The sequence below is a fragment of the Hydra vulgaris genome, chromosome 14 (assembly GCF_038396675.1).
Source record: "Hydra vulgaris chromosome 14, alternate assembly HydraT2T_AEP".
Lineage (NCBI taxonomy): Eukaryota > Metazoa > Cnidaria > Hydrozoa > Anthoathecata > Hydridae > Hydra > Hydra vulgaris.
This window is the reverse complement of record NC_088933.1, coordinates 20,610,001-20,626,447: the sequence shown is the minus strand read 5'-3', so window position 1 is coordinate 20,626,447 and position 16,447 is coordinate 20,610,001. Positions and strand designations below refer to the sequence as shown.

At 26.8% G+C, this 16,447-nt stretch overlaps 1 protein-coding gene across 2 annotated transcripts in view; it reads right to left on the bottom strand.

Moving 5' to 3' along the window:
- The window catches only part of LOC100204193 (glucose-6-phosphate 1-dehydrogenase), a 43,070-nt gene extending 32,128 nt beyond the window's left edge, over positions 1–10,942 (bottom strand). The window contains exons 1-2 of one of the 2 annotated variants that reach the window (XM_065818178.1): positions 10,575–10,942; positions 10,326–10,363 (exon numbers count right to left, since the gene is read on the bottom strand). In XM_065818178.1, coding sequence (XP_065674250.1) covers positions 10,326–10,363; positions 10,575–10,760 — 224 coding nt within the window. In that variant the 5' untranslated portion in view covers positions 10,761–10,942. Of the gene's footprint in view, positions 1–10,325; positions 10,364–10,545 lie in introns of both variants that reach the window. The other variant, XM_065818179.1, reaches the window with a different exon arrangement.
- Positions 10,943–16,447: the final 5,505 nt, after the last annotated feature.

Genomic DNA, 16,447 nt, shown 5'->3' with positions numbered 1-16,447 from the left:
AACTGAAAAAAAGTTTTAAATAGGCTCCTAAAAATTTTGTTAAGAAAGTTCAGTAAATTACCAATGCACTAGCCCACAAAATTTTGCAGCATCATTTCATTTTTTTTACATAAAAAACTTGTTAAAAATAAAAATATTTTTTTTACAAATAAATAGTAATTAGTTTTCTCAATTTCCTGTGCATTGATAAAAGCAGGAAAGTTTAGCAAAAACATTTGAAAAAGAAATTTAAAAACTGGCCATGTTTCTAGCGCAGTTTATAAAGTATTTCTTTTATATACTGACTGAAACAAGTCTTGAAGAAATTGTATATCAAAAAATATTTTTATTTTCGTTATATTCTTATCTACTTTTTCCTCGACTTGTATCAATTTAAGTAGTGGAAAATAACAAACGCCTAAAAAATAAGAAAACAAAATAAGGAAAATATTTGGGTATATTATTTTTTGATAACAATTTTCTTCTTTTAATATTAAATTTTTTTTAGCTTATTTTATTTAGAATTTCGCATAGTCTTCGATTCTTTTCTTTGAGTATTGCTGTTTTATTCTCTAGTTTCTTATTGCTTTGTTTTGCCGCGAATTCTTAAAATGCTTACTATATAAAAACGTGGTCAAGTTGTCTAAAAAAATTAATTTAAGCGTGGACATACAAGGCGTACGACTGCACGCGATCCTGGGAAGGCTTGATATATATTTTTTTTTTTCAAAATCATTACTACAAACAAACCTTGAAACTAAACTCAGATTTTAAATAGTTTCAGATCTGCATACTAATTTACTTTTTACCACGCAAACTATCTCCGAGAACATTCTTATCTTAGAAAAAATTATACTTTTCTCTTGATTAATTTTATCAATTGGTTATCAAACATTTCACATTACAAAGTGTGTCTTTTACAAACATTCTACCTTACAATTACTTAAGTGTAATTTTACACCTGATGCATGAAGTGGGTTTATATACAAACAAAGTATTGAGTATACACATATAAAAGCATTGAGTTTATAAAATCAGATAGTAAAAAGACTGCATTGAAAATGTACATCTTATTAGATAAAAAAGAAAAGACAGAGTTTTATTTTACTTTCCACCCAAACTATTACAATTCAACCTTTGACTGAAAATTTTGTAACATCATTTTCCTCCCCCCAACTATTTTATCCCCAACTATTTCACCTCTTGTTTAACATCTGCAAGTACAAACCAAATTATTTGGTTTATCATTATGTTTAAATTTAGATTAAAACAAATACCAAATAAGATAAGTTAAATGATTTATGTAATAGATTTTTAATTCATTATGTAATAAAAATGATTGAATCATTAAATATGCATCAACCCATAAGTGCCAGATGTCCTTAAAAGGACAAAAAAAGCTATGCCCCAATTAAATTAGTATATTTCATAAGTTTTTTTTCTTTATAAATTTCTAAAAAAGATCAGTATATAATTTTGTGAAGTAGTCCTAGACACATACTTCTTACTTGTTAGTTAACGACAACCGATTAAATTTGCTTGTTTATCAGAGACAACAGCTCAAAGTTAATGCAAAAACAACATGTGAAGCTCATTATCAACACCCCATTCTAAAAGGTATTTTATTATTTTTATTACTGTTTTATAAAAATGCATGCTTAAACTACATTAGTAAATAGTAAGTTGATCTATAGGTTTTGATTTTGTATTAAATATAACTTTAAAATCGTGTTTGGAGTAACACTTTTAGTGATTGTTCTGGAGCTAAAGTACCTGAATTCCAAGAAACTACTGTGAAATCACCTAAGATGATAGTTTACTTCTTTATGACTTTTTATGATTGTTTTTAGATAAGTTTCCAACAAATCCAAGGAGTATGGTTGTAAGAAAGGATGTTCAGACAAGGCTTTCCTAATGAACAAGGAAAATATATTAATCTATTATGTGACTGGTTATATAACACCTGCTAACAGAAGGTTATATTAGGAAGAAAAAGAAGACACACAAAATGTTCATCAAAAGAGCTATTTCTAGAGACAACTTTAATGATCTGCTCAAGTTTACTTACTTTGTTATAGAGCAGGGTGTGGATCTTACTGATGCATTTTGGAAAGTTCAGCCACTCTTTGATCAGATCTGTAAATAACTAATGCATCAATCTTTTTTAGACAATATCTATAAATAATACCTATGCAGTATGGCTTTTTCCAAGATATAGCTGGAAAGTTTGGTGTCTGGCAACTGCTGAAGGAGAACTTATAGCCTGCCAGCTTTATGCTGGATTGAAAACAAAAATTCAAAACAAAGGGCTTGGGCAAGGTCCTGATATTGCTTTGAACCTTTTTGAGCAGTATAGATTGAGGAAGGGGACCAAAGTAGTCTGTGATAATCTTATTACATCTTTTGATCTTCTTCATGATTTTGGAGAACATGATTGTGGAGTTGTAGGTCAGTAATTTGTAAACTTTTTATTTGCTTAATTGTTTTGTTGTGAAAAAATTTGATTTTATCTTGCCTCTTGCAAAAAAAAGTACTTTACCTCAGGTACACTCTGACAGAACAGGCTTGTAGGTGTACCAATACCTACTAAGAAGCAGGTAAAAAAGAAAATGAGTAAAGGTACTATGAAATCTATTTATGATAATAGCAACTGTGTAACTATCTGGATGGATAGCAAGGTTCTTGCCAACAATTTTTCTGGTCCTAACCATGCAGGTTTTTTTTTTAATTAAAAGTTTAAAATATTTCATTTTTTGTTTTATTTTTATGTTTTTAAAGTTCAGAAAAATGAAAATTTATTTAAAAAAACTTATGTCTAAATCTTGAATTAAAAAAGCCTATAATATTGTTCTTATTTACTAGGTATTTGTGAGGTACAATGGTTAAGACAAGGTATAGATCAATGTTTCTTGTCCTTGTATGGTAATTATCTTATAGTAAAAGATAATAGGCGGAATAGACTTATTTAATCAGAATACAAAAAACTCAACCTGTCTTAAAAGGTGGTACTGGTCTCTATGGATACGGTTTTTAAATGTGCAGATGGCTCAGGCTTTTTTAACACTACACCTGGAGATAAAGGTATTTAATGAATAAGGAAAAGATTCATCACAAAAATGCTGAGTTAAAGATTATGGCAATGCAGCTTGTTTAACTCGACTTGAAAAATATTGGAACAATAACTTGAATATAAAGAACAAGATGTAGTAAAAGTAAGATAAAGAAAAGAAGTGAAGAGAAAAAAGTATATGAGATCACATTGTTAGAATTTATGCAACAGTCAGTTAAAATTATGTTGATGAATCACTCTGAACATAAACACGGCAATTTTGTACGGCAATACACAAAAAAACAAGTTCTAAAGAAATGTATCCAGGCTATCTAATAACAACAAACAGGCAATCAGGTTTCTAATTTTTATTTTTTAGAAAAATTTTTCTTTATTATTTCAATATCTTTTATATAATTATGTTATTTATATAGGTTATTTTACTAATGTATTATTTCAATTGTTTCTTGAGCCAATAGCTCATAGCATTTGCCTGTTGCTGGTTAAACATTTAAAGATCAAATTTTGCATAAAATGCGTATTATTGGGATCCAGCAAACATTTCCTTTATGTAACAAAGTAAAAGTGTTTGAGGAAAACAGAATATCTGAATTTTTTTTAATATTTCCACAATGTTGCACTAAAGCCATTTTGCATCATTAAAACATGCTACATAAAATTTTGGTGAAAAAAAAAAAAGCCTCATATTAATCTGCTGCATTGTTGAAATATTTACATTTGTATAAACATGGTAAATGAAAATGATAACCTTTTCATATGTAAAAAAGCTTGAAACTGTGTTATAAAACAATGGTGATTACAGGTGTTGTTGAACAATTAGTATAACATACTTATAATTTAAAACTTATGCACTGTAATGTAATTGCATTATTTGAACTGTATAAAAAATGTATTCTTTTGATATTCTGATAGCAACTACTAATGATTGTCTTCACCTTGCTATATGTTGCTTGACAGAGCCTTCAACATCATCACAGGCACTCTTTTCTTGTGATGTAGCAAAAAAATGCCATTCTGCAAATTATTTATGACTTTGTTCATAGTGACATGTTAGTAGTGATTTTTTAAATGCTGTAAATATGCTGCTTGCTTTTCAGCTACATAGTGATGGTCTCAATTGTTTTATTCATTGACAAGTATTTAACAAACCTAAGCAATTTAAAAACCTCAATTTAATATAAAGCTTACAATTTACTTCATAATTCTTATTTGAATTAAACCTAATCAGTAGTGAGTGACTAGAGTTGATATTTGACCAGGGCCAAGTTTGTTGAAAGAAAGCCAGGGCCAGATTTGTGACAGGGGCTGCATAAACATTAATACTTTCAAAAAAAATATAAAATTTTTATTTGAAATTCATGTTATATTTTATATATGTATATATTATTTATATGTATATATATAAATATAAACATTGTGATGATCATCATAATTATTATCACTATCTTATATTGATCATCCCAATGTTTATATGTATATATATATACATATAAATAATATATACATATATAAAATATAACATGAAATTCAAATGAAAATTTTATATATTTTTTAGGATGTATTAATGTTTATGCAGCCCCTGTCACAAACCTGGCCCTGGCTTTCTTTTAATCATCATTATCATTATTATTATCATCATCAACGTCATCACCATTAGTTTAGCCTCCCCAACTTATACAATTTCCCTAATATAAACAATCTTGAGCATCTTCTTTCCTTAACTGAAGCTTGTTAATACCATATGTAACACTTTCTCCAAATTTACTTACTTTTACCCTTCTCTCTTGCAACTATTACCTCTCTACATACTGATACTCAAATTATCTGTACTCTCATTGCTCAACATGTTTAAACTACCTTAATTTTCAATGACAAACCTTGTTTGATACACTCACTATTCCTAATCTATGATTGCCTAAGATCATGGCTTTTATTTTCTTCTTGTTAGAGACTGGTCTAACATCATAACTTTTTTTAGTCTTGTTAGAGACACACCACATATCCACCTGATTATCATCTCACTTGGCAAATACTACTCTATATAAATAGAGGAGAGGTACCGATATTGGATAAGCGCCTTAATTGGAACACTTGCATTTAAGTTGGAAATAAAAAAAATCATGGTTATATTTTTCATTTTTCTAGTAAAATTTTTCATTTTCTGTTTCAAGAGATTTTGAAAGATTTTCCTATAAAAATACAGGTGCACCATTGATTTAAAGCCTTTTTTACATAATTTTTTAGGTGATTTACTTTAGTGTTCACATTATATAGACTGTACCTGGTAAATTATACTTCTGTGGGTTATATGATTTTTTTTGTTTAATGGGAATGGATTTATAATGCAATTAATAAGATTATAAATTGCTGCAAGCATAATATTGCAGTGATGTGAAAAAACACTCCAATCAGAACTATAAAGTTTTCCTTACTTAATAAGTTATAAAATCAAAGGGTTTAAGAAATAGTTCAGGCACAATTCAAAACTTAACTGTTCCAATCACAAACCTCAAAATTAATACTTTATTTAGTGATTTTTAATTAATAAAATAAAAAAATGACATAATAGTTGAAACAATTTGTTTAACTATTGCTTGTACATTTTGCCCAGGCAAATTTAATCCTTTTAAAAGTTTTAATTTGTTTATATAGTCACTGTAAAGATGAAACTAATTTATAATAGATTTATATTGATTTTATTGGGTACTTTTTAAAAAGAAGCAAACTGTTCTGATTAAAGAATCAAAGTATTTCAGTTTAGGAAACCAGTTGCCTTGATTTGAACAAAATGATACCTTGACAAATCTAGTTTTACTTCCAATAAGTGCAATCAATCAAGTCAAATTGTGTTAAAAATATAGTAGAGTTGTCTACTTGTATTAATTAAATCATAAATGTTTCATAGTGTCAAAATCTTTGGTTGAAAAATATTTATTTATTAAGTGTCCAATATTGACAATTCTTCCCTACTAAAATTTGTATTAATATGTAAGGATATTGTATGCCAACATATAAATAAACAGCAAATATAAGTGTTTATATCAATATATATTTATATCAATATATATTTATATTATATGCCAGAAGTAAATGACCAGCTAAAAATGAGACTTTTTGCAAACCTGGCCCCGGCAAAATTATAAGATTTAGCAGGGGTTGATAGCCAGGGCTAGAAAAATATTTATAATACTTTTTGTATTACAATTTTATACTTACATTTACTATTTATTATATACTGGCATATATTTATATATTTTTAAACTCTAATTTACTTCCAACAAAATTGCAAGCAACCACTATTAAGTTATGAGTTACTTTAAAATAGAGGATAGGTTTAAATACTAGAAAATGGTTAACTAAAGAATTTAAAAGTTGTAGGATGTATTAAAAAGGAAAACATGAAGATGGGGAAGAGTTATAAGGCTTTTTTGATGTGCAAGGAAAAAAACTGGATTAATAAAAAATTTTATAGCATGAAGGCACAGATACAGTAAAAGGATGCAACTTGTTGAATAAGAAGCCAAGTAAGAATGAGTTTTGGTTTATCGTAATAGAGATGATAGCTCATTTGAGCATTGCCCATGATAGTACTTGTAGAAAAAAGAAAGAAATTCAACCTTACAACTCTGTGAGAGTGGTTCAAGTTCGGCAAATAAAACAGGTCTAACTACATTTTCAATGTGCTTTTAGACTTTGTCTGAGTGTAAGAGGGTTGTTATTCGTCAATATAGAAGTACCAAAAATATTGCAATATTTTTTTACAGTAAATAAATGAGTTTTATTGCCTAAAAAAAATTGCGAATTTTAAGTCCAGAATTTAAATCCACAAGCCACTGCAAGCCTTAGGCTGTTACAGAAGAGAGATCAGATTAAAAACCGACTGCTTGTTCTAAGCAATCAAAAAGTGAAGATTTTTTTTAAAGACAAGAGTATAAAATTGAGTGCACAGCAAATAGAGGCACTTTAAATGTAAGATTTTTATGAAGATTGATAATGTAGATAGAACTAAAGAAGTAAACCCTTAAAGTTACTTGAAATAAAGAGGAGTGTAGGCCTTCAAAAATAACTTTAATACTGCAGTTAGAAAGAAATAATTTAGTAATCTTAAAAACTTATTATAAAGAAACTAATAACAGAGTGAAGGCTAATCGTAGGATAGATGGAGAGGTTAAAGTGTTTTCTAGAGGTTTGAAAAATTGGAGCCACTTATTTAGCACTTTTTAAAAGTTTAGCAAAAATTGAAGAGAGTTCTGGAGAACACTTTTTAAGACTACAATGGAAATCTTGTCTGGAGCACTCACTGTAGAAGTGTTTAATTGAGAATTAACTTTTGCATTGGAAGCCATACTGATTTTGATGTTTAACAATGGGATAATCTGTTTAACTGGCAGGAAGAGTGTGGCCATAAGCTTTAGGAGTCAAATTAGAGTAAGATTTTTTTGCAAAAAAAATCTTATTCTGCGGATAAGTAAAAAGATCAGACCCATGAATAAGAGATTAAATGATAGACTTACTTTAGTTAATGACAGTGTTGAAGACTTACCAAAAGTCTCTAGAATGTAACATCTGAAATAAGATACAAGATTGAGTAAAGTGAGAAAAACTAAACTTAACATCAGACAAGACCTTTTTACATCGGCTTCTTGGAATAATAAAAAGACATTCATTCTTAAGAGAGATGTTCTTGTAAAAAAGATGAAAAAAATGATTACTATTTAATAAAGCAACTGCTCAAGATGGTGAAAAATGTGGAGTAGAATGAGGCTTGACTTAATATTGAAGAGACGGAATAGAAGCTCACAAGCTTTTATTCCAGAAAGAATGAAAGCTTCCAAGATGTGCTTTATGCACACATAATATGGGTATATACATATACTTGCTATTTATTTAGATGCTGGAAAACAATATCTTTTCATATTTATATAAACTTTAGTATTTATATGGTGTAGTATTTGCCAAAAGAGAAGATGATCATGAATGTGTGGTGTCTACACCACACCTACAGCATTATTTTGGTCCATTATCTGGTGGTCCAAAGAAAAATTGTCACTTGGACATCTTTGTAAACTGTACAGTTTTTCAGCCATATCACCACATTCTTTATCTGCTACGGCAAAAAAACTATGATTCAGAATTCTTCTAAAATTTTGAAGATCCTTGGTCTGTTTTAAAAATCAAACAAACCTGGTACAAATCTGTATAAAACTATAAAATAGAATCTGCATATTTGTATTCTTGAAAAAGAAGACTGTACAAAAAATATTTGAACTTTTAGATGGAAATACATATAAACCTTTACAGTATGACCCTACTAAAAGATCTGTGAATAATCTAATTGAACACATGGTGGCCCACCACATTATTGATGACAAAACTGCTAAAAGATTAAGACCCAAAATAATGCCACAGTCACCTTAATTTTATGGCCTACCAAAAATTTATAAAAGTACTACATAATATAATAATACATAGAATTATTATATTATGTAGTAATATAATAATTCTATGTATTATTACATTATGTATTAGATTAGTAAAAACACTAATCTTATAGATAAGTGTTTTTACTAATTTATTATTGCTCTGTTCTTTAAGAACATTGAGCACTCTGTAGAATACACTAACATAATTTATATATTTATATATATATATATATATATATATATATATATATATATATATATATATATATATATATATATATATATATATATATACATATATATATATGTATATATATATATATATATATATATATATATATATATATATATATATATATATATATATATATGTGTGTGTGTGTGTGTATATATAAGGTTTAAAAAGTATAGAGCTTGTTTATATTATAAAAATATAATATGAACAAAAAATATAATATGTTTTCGCTACTAAATTTTTTTTTTTTTAAAGAAATTTTGTACTGAAATTTTTAGAATTTACTTTTCTCATTAGTGTAACCAACTCACCAAGTTTCACCAAGTGAAACTTTAAATGACCTACAAACTTCCACTCCTTTCAAAATATATGATTCTGATGCAAGTTTAAATAAATCAAAGGTTGAATATGCAGATTTGAGCTGGTTAAGCAATAATTTTATCTATTGTTACTATAGAAGATTTCTATAATAACAATGAGGTATTTTTGTTTTTTTAACATTAATTATTTTGTCTTTATCTTTAACAAATGCTAACTTACTTATTGATCAAACCATAAATAAACAGGAAACAATTATTTAAAGTAATAAATGTTTAAAACCAAATAATCTTTTTATGAAGTATATAGATTATTGCAAACTTCACAAAATAAAGAAAAAATATAAATCTATCAAACTGTGTTTCAAAACTGCTAGATTTAATTCAGATGAATCAAAAATTGCAATTAAAAACGTCTTTAAAGTGACAATATTAACAAATTGAAACTTTTAAAGGAATTAAAATTGCCTGGGCTAATTGTAAAATACAACCGCAAAAGTAAATTTTAAAAAACAATTTGTGGAATTGCATATCTTCTGTGGAACTAGCAACTAACCAAACAGAGTATAAAAATAATTGCATCATAAAAAAATTAATTTCTCTCTTAACAAACATCACAGTGATGTTAATGTATTTTTTCGTAACTTAGCTTCTTTGCATTGTATCAGAAGTGTGATCATTTATGGACCACACTTCTGGATGATGAAAACATTGAAAAAGAACTTCTTTTTTTTTTTGAAACTTTAATTATGTGATAAAAGTTGATAATTATGTTCTAGAATTACACCACATTAAGGATTTCTGGTTAACCCTTAATGACTATGTGTATTGGGAAGTTATAAATCAAGATCAATTGCAAAAAAGAATCTTTTCTTGTTTTAAAAAATTGACAAACATCTTGTACAACATATGTACAAACATACACAGAAAAACTGTCACAGTATGTCACAATGGCAAAAAAGTATTATTTCAGTTCCAGAAGTAAAATACAAATATGTTGCTTATTAGACTGTACTATTTTTACTCATTCATTTTGTTCTTTGTACTAATGTTGCTTTTGTTTGTTTTGTGCAAAAAATTTGTCACCATGTGTTATTATTTTTGTCTTTCTTGTATTTCTTGTTTTTATTTTTGATTTAGCTAGACTACACAAGAGTCTATCAACTATGATAAAAATTTTAATTATAATTTTGAAAAAATTTAGAAACTATGTAGCATAATTGGTAATTTTTGCTGTTGTTAAAATTTTTTTTAATTTATAAAACATAACAAAAATGAAAAAGTTAAAAATAAAAAGTTACCAAAATGTTGGGTAAATTTTCTTTTTAGCCAAATCCCCCTTTAAATAAAAATAAAATTATCATTAAAATTTGTTTTTAAAAGTTGCCAATTTATTTCATTTAAAATATCACATGTATAAACGTGCTATCAAAATATTTATTGCTTATTAACAATTAAGTTCAAAATAGTTTTCTTCCCCTTTTATCTCACTAGAAAAATATAAGTATAAAATTAAATTACTTGTCACTTTAAATAATAAAAAACATTACTGAAGCTCCAATCAATATTACTGTCTTCACATTTTTTCTGAAACGAACATACGATGTAATTTCTTTTTCCGGAGAATTATTAATTGTTTGATCATCTGATGACATAATTTTATTTTTTATCTTAAACTTGCTAAAGAGTATAGATAAAAAACGTAAAATTAAACAACAACAAAATTTTAACATCATATAAATTAAGATTGGTTAAGAACTTTGCAGTGATCAAATATTTTATAACGACCGAAAATACTAAATTACATAGTGGTTACGAAGGTTAGCAATAAAACGCTAGCTCGTTATTAAAAAGTCATTAAGCTGATTAGCAATAAAGTTTTTAAATTCGTCATTAAATAACTTAAATTTTATAACACTCGCGGTATGTTGGTATGACAACCGTCATCCTATCGATTCCCAAAAATAGTCGATTTAATATTCAAATGATTATACATTTACATTATACATTTAAATAAATTATTCAACGTACAAATATACAAAACTCAGCTGCGTACTATTATTTTTTATTTTAATATTTTATTTATTTTCCAAGTCAGATAAAAAACTTGTAAAAGAAAAAAAAAACGGAGAAATTAGAATTCGATACGTTTGTGACAAAAATGTTTTCTATTTCGTCTCTCATTTTTGCATTTTCACAATATATTAATGCAAGTAAAACAGCGGCATACAATTTGTAAATCTTATACCTACAACCTATTACTTATGATCTTAACTCGTAAAAAGTAAATAAATACTACTGTAAAATACTACTGTAAATAAATACTACTGTAAAAAATACTACTGTAAAATAAATACTACTGTAAAAAAAATACTACTGTAAAAAGCTTTGTTAACTTAAGTTAACTTTTTCATTGTCACTATTATTGTAATTGAATGTGTTCGTTTTTTGTTTTTTTTTAATTTCCTCACCGTTTCCGTTTTACGTGCGTTTAAAACGAGTTACTAGTTTTCGTTTGTTATAAAAAAAAAAATTATAAGAGATTTGATATAGATATTTTTTTAAAAAAAAAAGTTTGTTTATAATTATAATGGTAACCCTAAAGCTTTTAATAGGTTTCTTGATTTGTATTTTAAACTCTGCTTGCATGAATAAAGCAATTAAAACCATTACTAAATACTTTAAAAAATAATATTTCATTCTTAATGTGGTGTTATTAAGGCAGGCCAACAAGCTAAAAAAGAAAGATCAATAGTTATTGTAATAATATAAGTGTAAAATATAAATAACGAACAAAAATAGTAAAATATGTGCTTAATAAACAAACGAAAGAATATATATATTCTGGGTATATTTTATATCTTACGGCAGTTATCTCTTTTATGCATTTTTATGTGTTTATGGATTATTTTGTTTTTTTATTAGTTATTTAGATGCTCCAAGAAGTCCTTACGGTGAAATCAGAGAGCACCGCTGAATAGCATTTAGCCAGGAAGGTCACACCTTCTTCCTTACAAACAAAGCGTATATAGCCAGCGCCTGCTTCAAACAACGGACCTCCAGTTCTGAAGCCAGAACTTAGTTACCATTAGAGTACACCATGCTTTCTTCAAACTTACGTGGAAGATATTCGAAAGACTACTGCCGTATGAAATAAAACGTATACAGCTATGGTAGTATGGATAGAGTGCTAACTTTGGATAGAATTGCTAAGGTTTAATGCTTCCTATCAGGACCAGTTTTTTAGGCGTTAGTCGGCAAAAAACAGATACATCACAACTCCCTTCCCCTCCTCCTTCCTTCCCTAACCTAAAAATCATTAAGTATAACTCTATTAAACGTTAAACAATTGTTTTGTTTGTTAAAATATTACAACAAAAAATTGGGGAAATGTTTAAAATGTACCCAGTAAACACGCTTTAGTTGGTCCAACTGACGGGCCAGTATTGGCTAAAGTTGGCTAACTGTTGGCATTCCGTGCCAACCATTAACCGACTTTTTACCGCGTGTTTTTAAATCGTAAAAGTTTCCCGTAAGTTTTATAAATGTATTTATAATTATATTTTATTTATATGTTGCTTGGTCTAAGTAAAGAGAATTTGATTTGAAGCAATTTATCTTTCAAACGCTTTTTAACCTTTTAATTAAACTTTTAAACTCAAACTCTCCTTCACCTTTTAATATAACCGTTACACTGGTAAGAACAAATATTTTACTTTTATCCATTAGTTACACATTCAGATATAAATTTTGACATTTGTTAGAGTGTTTAATTTAATCTAATGATGACACCATTGTTGTATATGTATTAGACATTTTATCTCTATTTTAACTATTAATAAGAGTTAAAATACAGCTAAAATGTATATGTGCGTATATAGTAGTATGTTTAAGTGTATTTCTGTATGTATATGTATATATATTATAAATATATATACAAATACATACATATATATTATATATATATATTTATATATATATACATATATTTATATATATATATATATTTATATATATATATATATATATATATATATATATATATATAACATGCATGCATAAAAGTTATTATATTCTAATATATATATATATATATATATATATATATATATATATATATATATATATATATATATATATATATATATATTATATATATATATATATATATATATATATATATATATGGTTGAATCGTATTTTATGTACGTAAACTATAACAGTAAAATGCGCAACTTTTTTGTTGCGTAATAAAAAGTAATTAAAAAGTTCTTTTGTTTTTGGAATGTTTTTAAACAAAAGATTTTGCATAATTAAGAATCTCACTAAATTTTAAATTTTCATAAAAACTTTTAAACTGAAAATATTTGTAAAGTATAAAAAATTGTTTTTTTAAAAACTATAAAATGCCAAGACCGCAAGCATCTCGCTTTATTGTTCCAGATAATGAATTGGTACAACCGAATGATATTTTAACTTCAAGATACAATCTTACCACATTAGCTCGTATATTATCAGATGAAAATGCTGTAATAAATTGGTGTGCCCGTAATCGGCTTATACCTAACTCATTTCTGTGCACTTCTTGTCAAAATCAATGTGGAATTATAAATCGAAAAGGAGTAGTCGACGGAAAAACTTGGTATTGTCTACAATGTAAAAAAAAGTTTAGCATCAGAACTGATAGTTTTTTCGCCAGAAGTCACCTTTCCATCTATCAAATTATACTGATAATGTACGGATTTACTGTTGATTTTCCACAAAAAGACATTGCACGCAAAGCAGAAGTAGATCTCAAACACACTGTAGTTGATTGGTCAAACTTTTGTAGAGAGCTTTGTGAACAGTGGCTCGAAGAAAACTCATGTGAAATTGGAGGTATAGACGTTACAGGCCAACCAATTGTGGTAGAAATAGACGAATCAAAGTTTTATCACAGGAAATACCATCGTGGCCTATGGCGTCAAGGTCACTGGGTATTCGGGGGAATTGAGCGTAACTCCGGAAAATGCTTCCTTGTTGAAGTGGCTGATAGAACAGTTGAAACACTTCGAGCTGCCATTGAAAGATGGATATTACCTGGCTCACATATCATATCAGATGGATGGGCATTGTATGCAAACATCGATAGTTGGAATGACAATATATATATGCACGAAGTTATTGTGCACGAGGAGAATTTCGTGAACCCTAACAATCCTGATGTTCACACTCAAAATATTGAAAACCTGTGGATGCGAGCAAAAAAAAAGCTTCGTCAACAAAGTGGCACAAGTGAAGACTTGTTTACGAGTTATTTGCATGAATTTGTTTGGAGAAATTCGGTCGAAAACAAGGATTTAATTTTTAATGAATTCCTTAAACTAGTCATATTAACTTATCAAGTTTGAATAAATTTAAAAAAAAAGAAAAAAAAGATTAAATTAGAAAAATGTTAATAACAAACTTTTAACTTACAAGTATTCAAAGAAATTGATTTCAAACATATTTTAGGTGTTAACAATGGTTGCATAATTATGCAATAATTATGCGCTTTTCTTTTAAATATGTAAAGTTGCGCTTTTTACTGTTTTAGTTTACGTACATAAAATACGATTCAACCTATATATATATATATATATATATATATATATATATATATATATATATATATATATATATATATATATATATATATATATATATATATATATATATATATATATATATATATGTTATTATATAATAATTTATATGTATGCATTTTGTGTTAGTGAGTGAATGAATCTATAAATGTAGGTATAGGTTATATGATATTATTTTTAGCACTTCCTTAAACAACTACTTCTATGCCCCTATTGTTATTGACAATAATCTATTGATACATTGATTTTCGATTCATGTATGATGTTTTTCTTTGTATTTACTTATTTGTTACATTTTTTCATTTCAGATTTATCATATGATGGATTTATGCAGTATAGAAGAACAAAGTATAGTAAATTCTATGAATTTTTTGAAAAACATCTAATAATTAGTCCAGTCAACATCTAAACTTCAATGTTGCATATGTCATTTTTAAGTAGTTTCTAGGCTTTTGTGAATGCGTTTCTTATTCTCATGGTTTTACAAGCAAGGTCTGCAAGCAAATTTGAGCTGAAAAATTTTTCTTAGCCTTTAAGTAGAATTGATATTGTTCTTTGTTTAATTTAATTTGTTTAAATACAGTAATTTTAATAAATAAATGTTTGTTTGTTCTTGGTTTTTTACTTATTTGTTTTCACATTCTTAAGAACTAGGTAACTAAGCAAGTTTTGTTTTATTTTTTAGTGCAATTGGAAAGAGCTGAAAGCTATTTTTTAGTGCAATTGGAACAAACAGAAGTGTTTTTTAATCACTTCACACAGTAATTGGTACTGATTTGAGAAAATTTACTATTTTACTTTTATTTTATATTGGATTTATTTTATATTAGATATATATTTTATGTATTTAACATGGAAAACTGACTGTAATTTGTTGACATGAAAGTGATCAACAGATTACAGTCAGTAATTTGTTGATCACTTACTTAAATAATTTTGTGCATTGTTGTCTAATTTTTTTGTTAAATTAAAGATAATTGATGTAAATAAATGTTTAATATTTTTGTTAAAGGGTTTATAAACATAAAAAGATATGTTTATAAACATAAAAAAGATATGTTTCAATATGTTATAAACATAAAAAGATATGTTTCAATAAATCTTAAGTTTAAATATAGTCTTTAATTAGAAAAGATCACAATTTGTAAGGTTCTTTTACATTTTTTTGTTATTCAGTTGTAACAATAGTTAATATTACTGGTAATATGTTTAATGATAATAGTGAAATTGAAATGGATAATATTAGGCTTAAAGAAGTTATTAATGTAAATGCTAATAGGCAACTTGAAAATAGTTGTTGTCAAGTAAAAGAGATAGATCTAGGCAAAATGAAATTAATTGTTGTTGAAATCTAAGAGCAGAAAACTTATGCTAGAATTCAGTGTCAAGCAGTGTTAATGTCTGTGTCAAGCACTGTTAATTTGATTTTACTTTAGACAATTTATAACAGAGTAAGGTATTAATTTTACTATTTATAGTCACAATTAATAACAGTTTTAAATTTAAATGATTTTCAATTTTTTTATAATTTCAAACATAGCTATGTTCTTTTCTTTGTTTTTAGTTGCCTTTGTCATCACTCGGTTACATACTGTTGAAACATGGTTTTAATTTTGTAAATTTAATATGATGTGAAATTTACTCTATTAATCATTAATTAACAGTTAGAGAGAAGCTGGAGCCTAATTAAGAAATGCTGGAAATTAAATCAAGGTAAAAATAATTTTATTTACTAGTAACATAATAAAACCAGTTACTACTATTTATTGCGTGTTTTTTTACTTTTTTTAACATGCTGC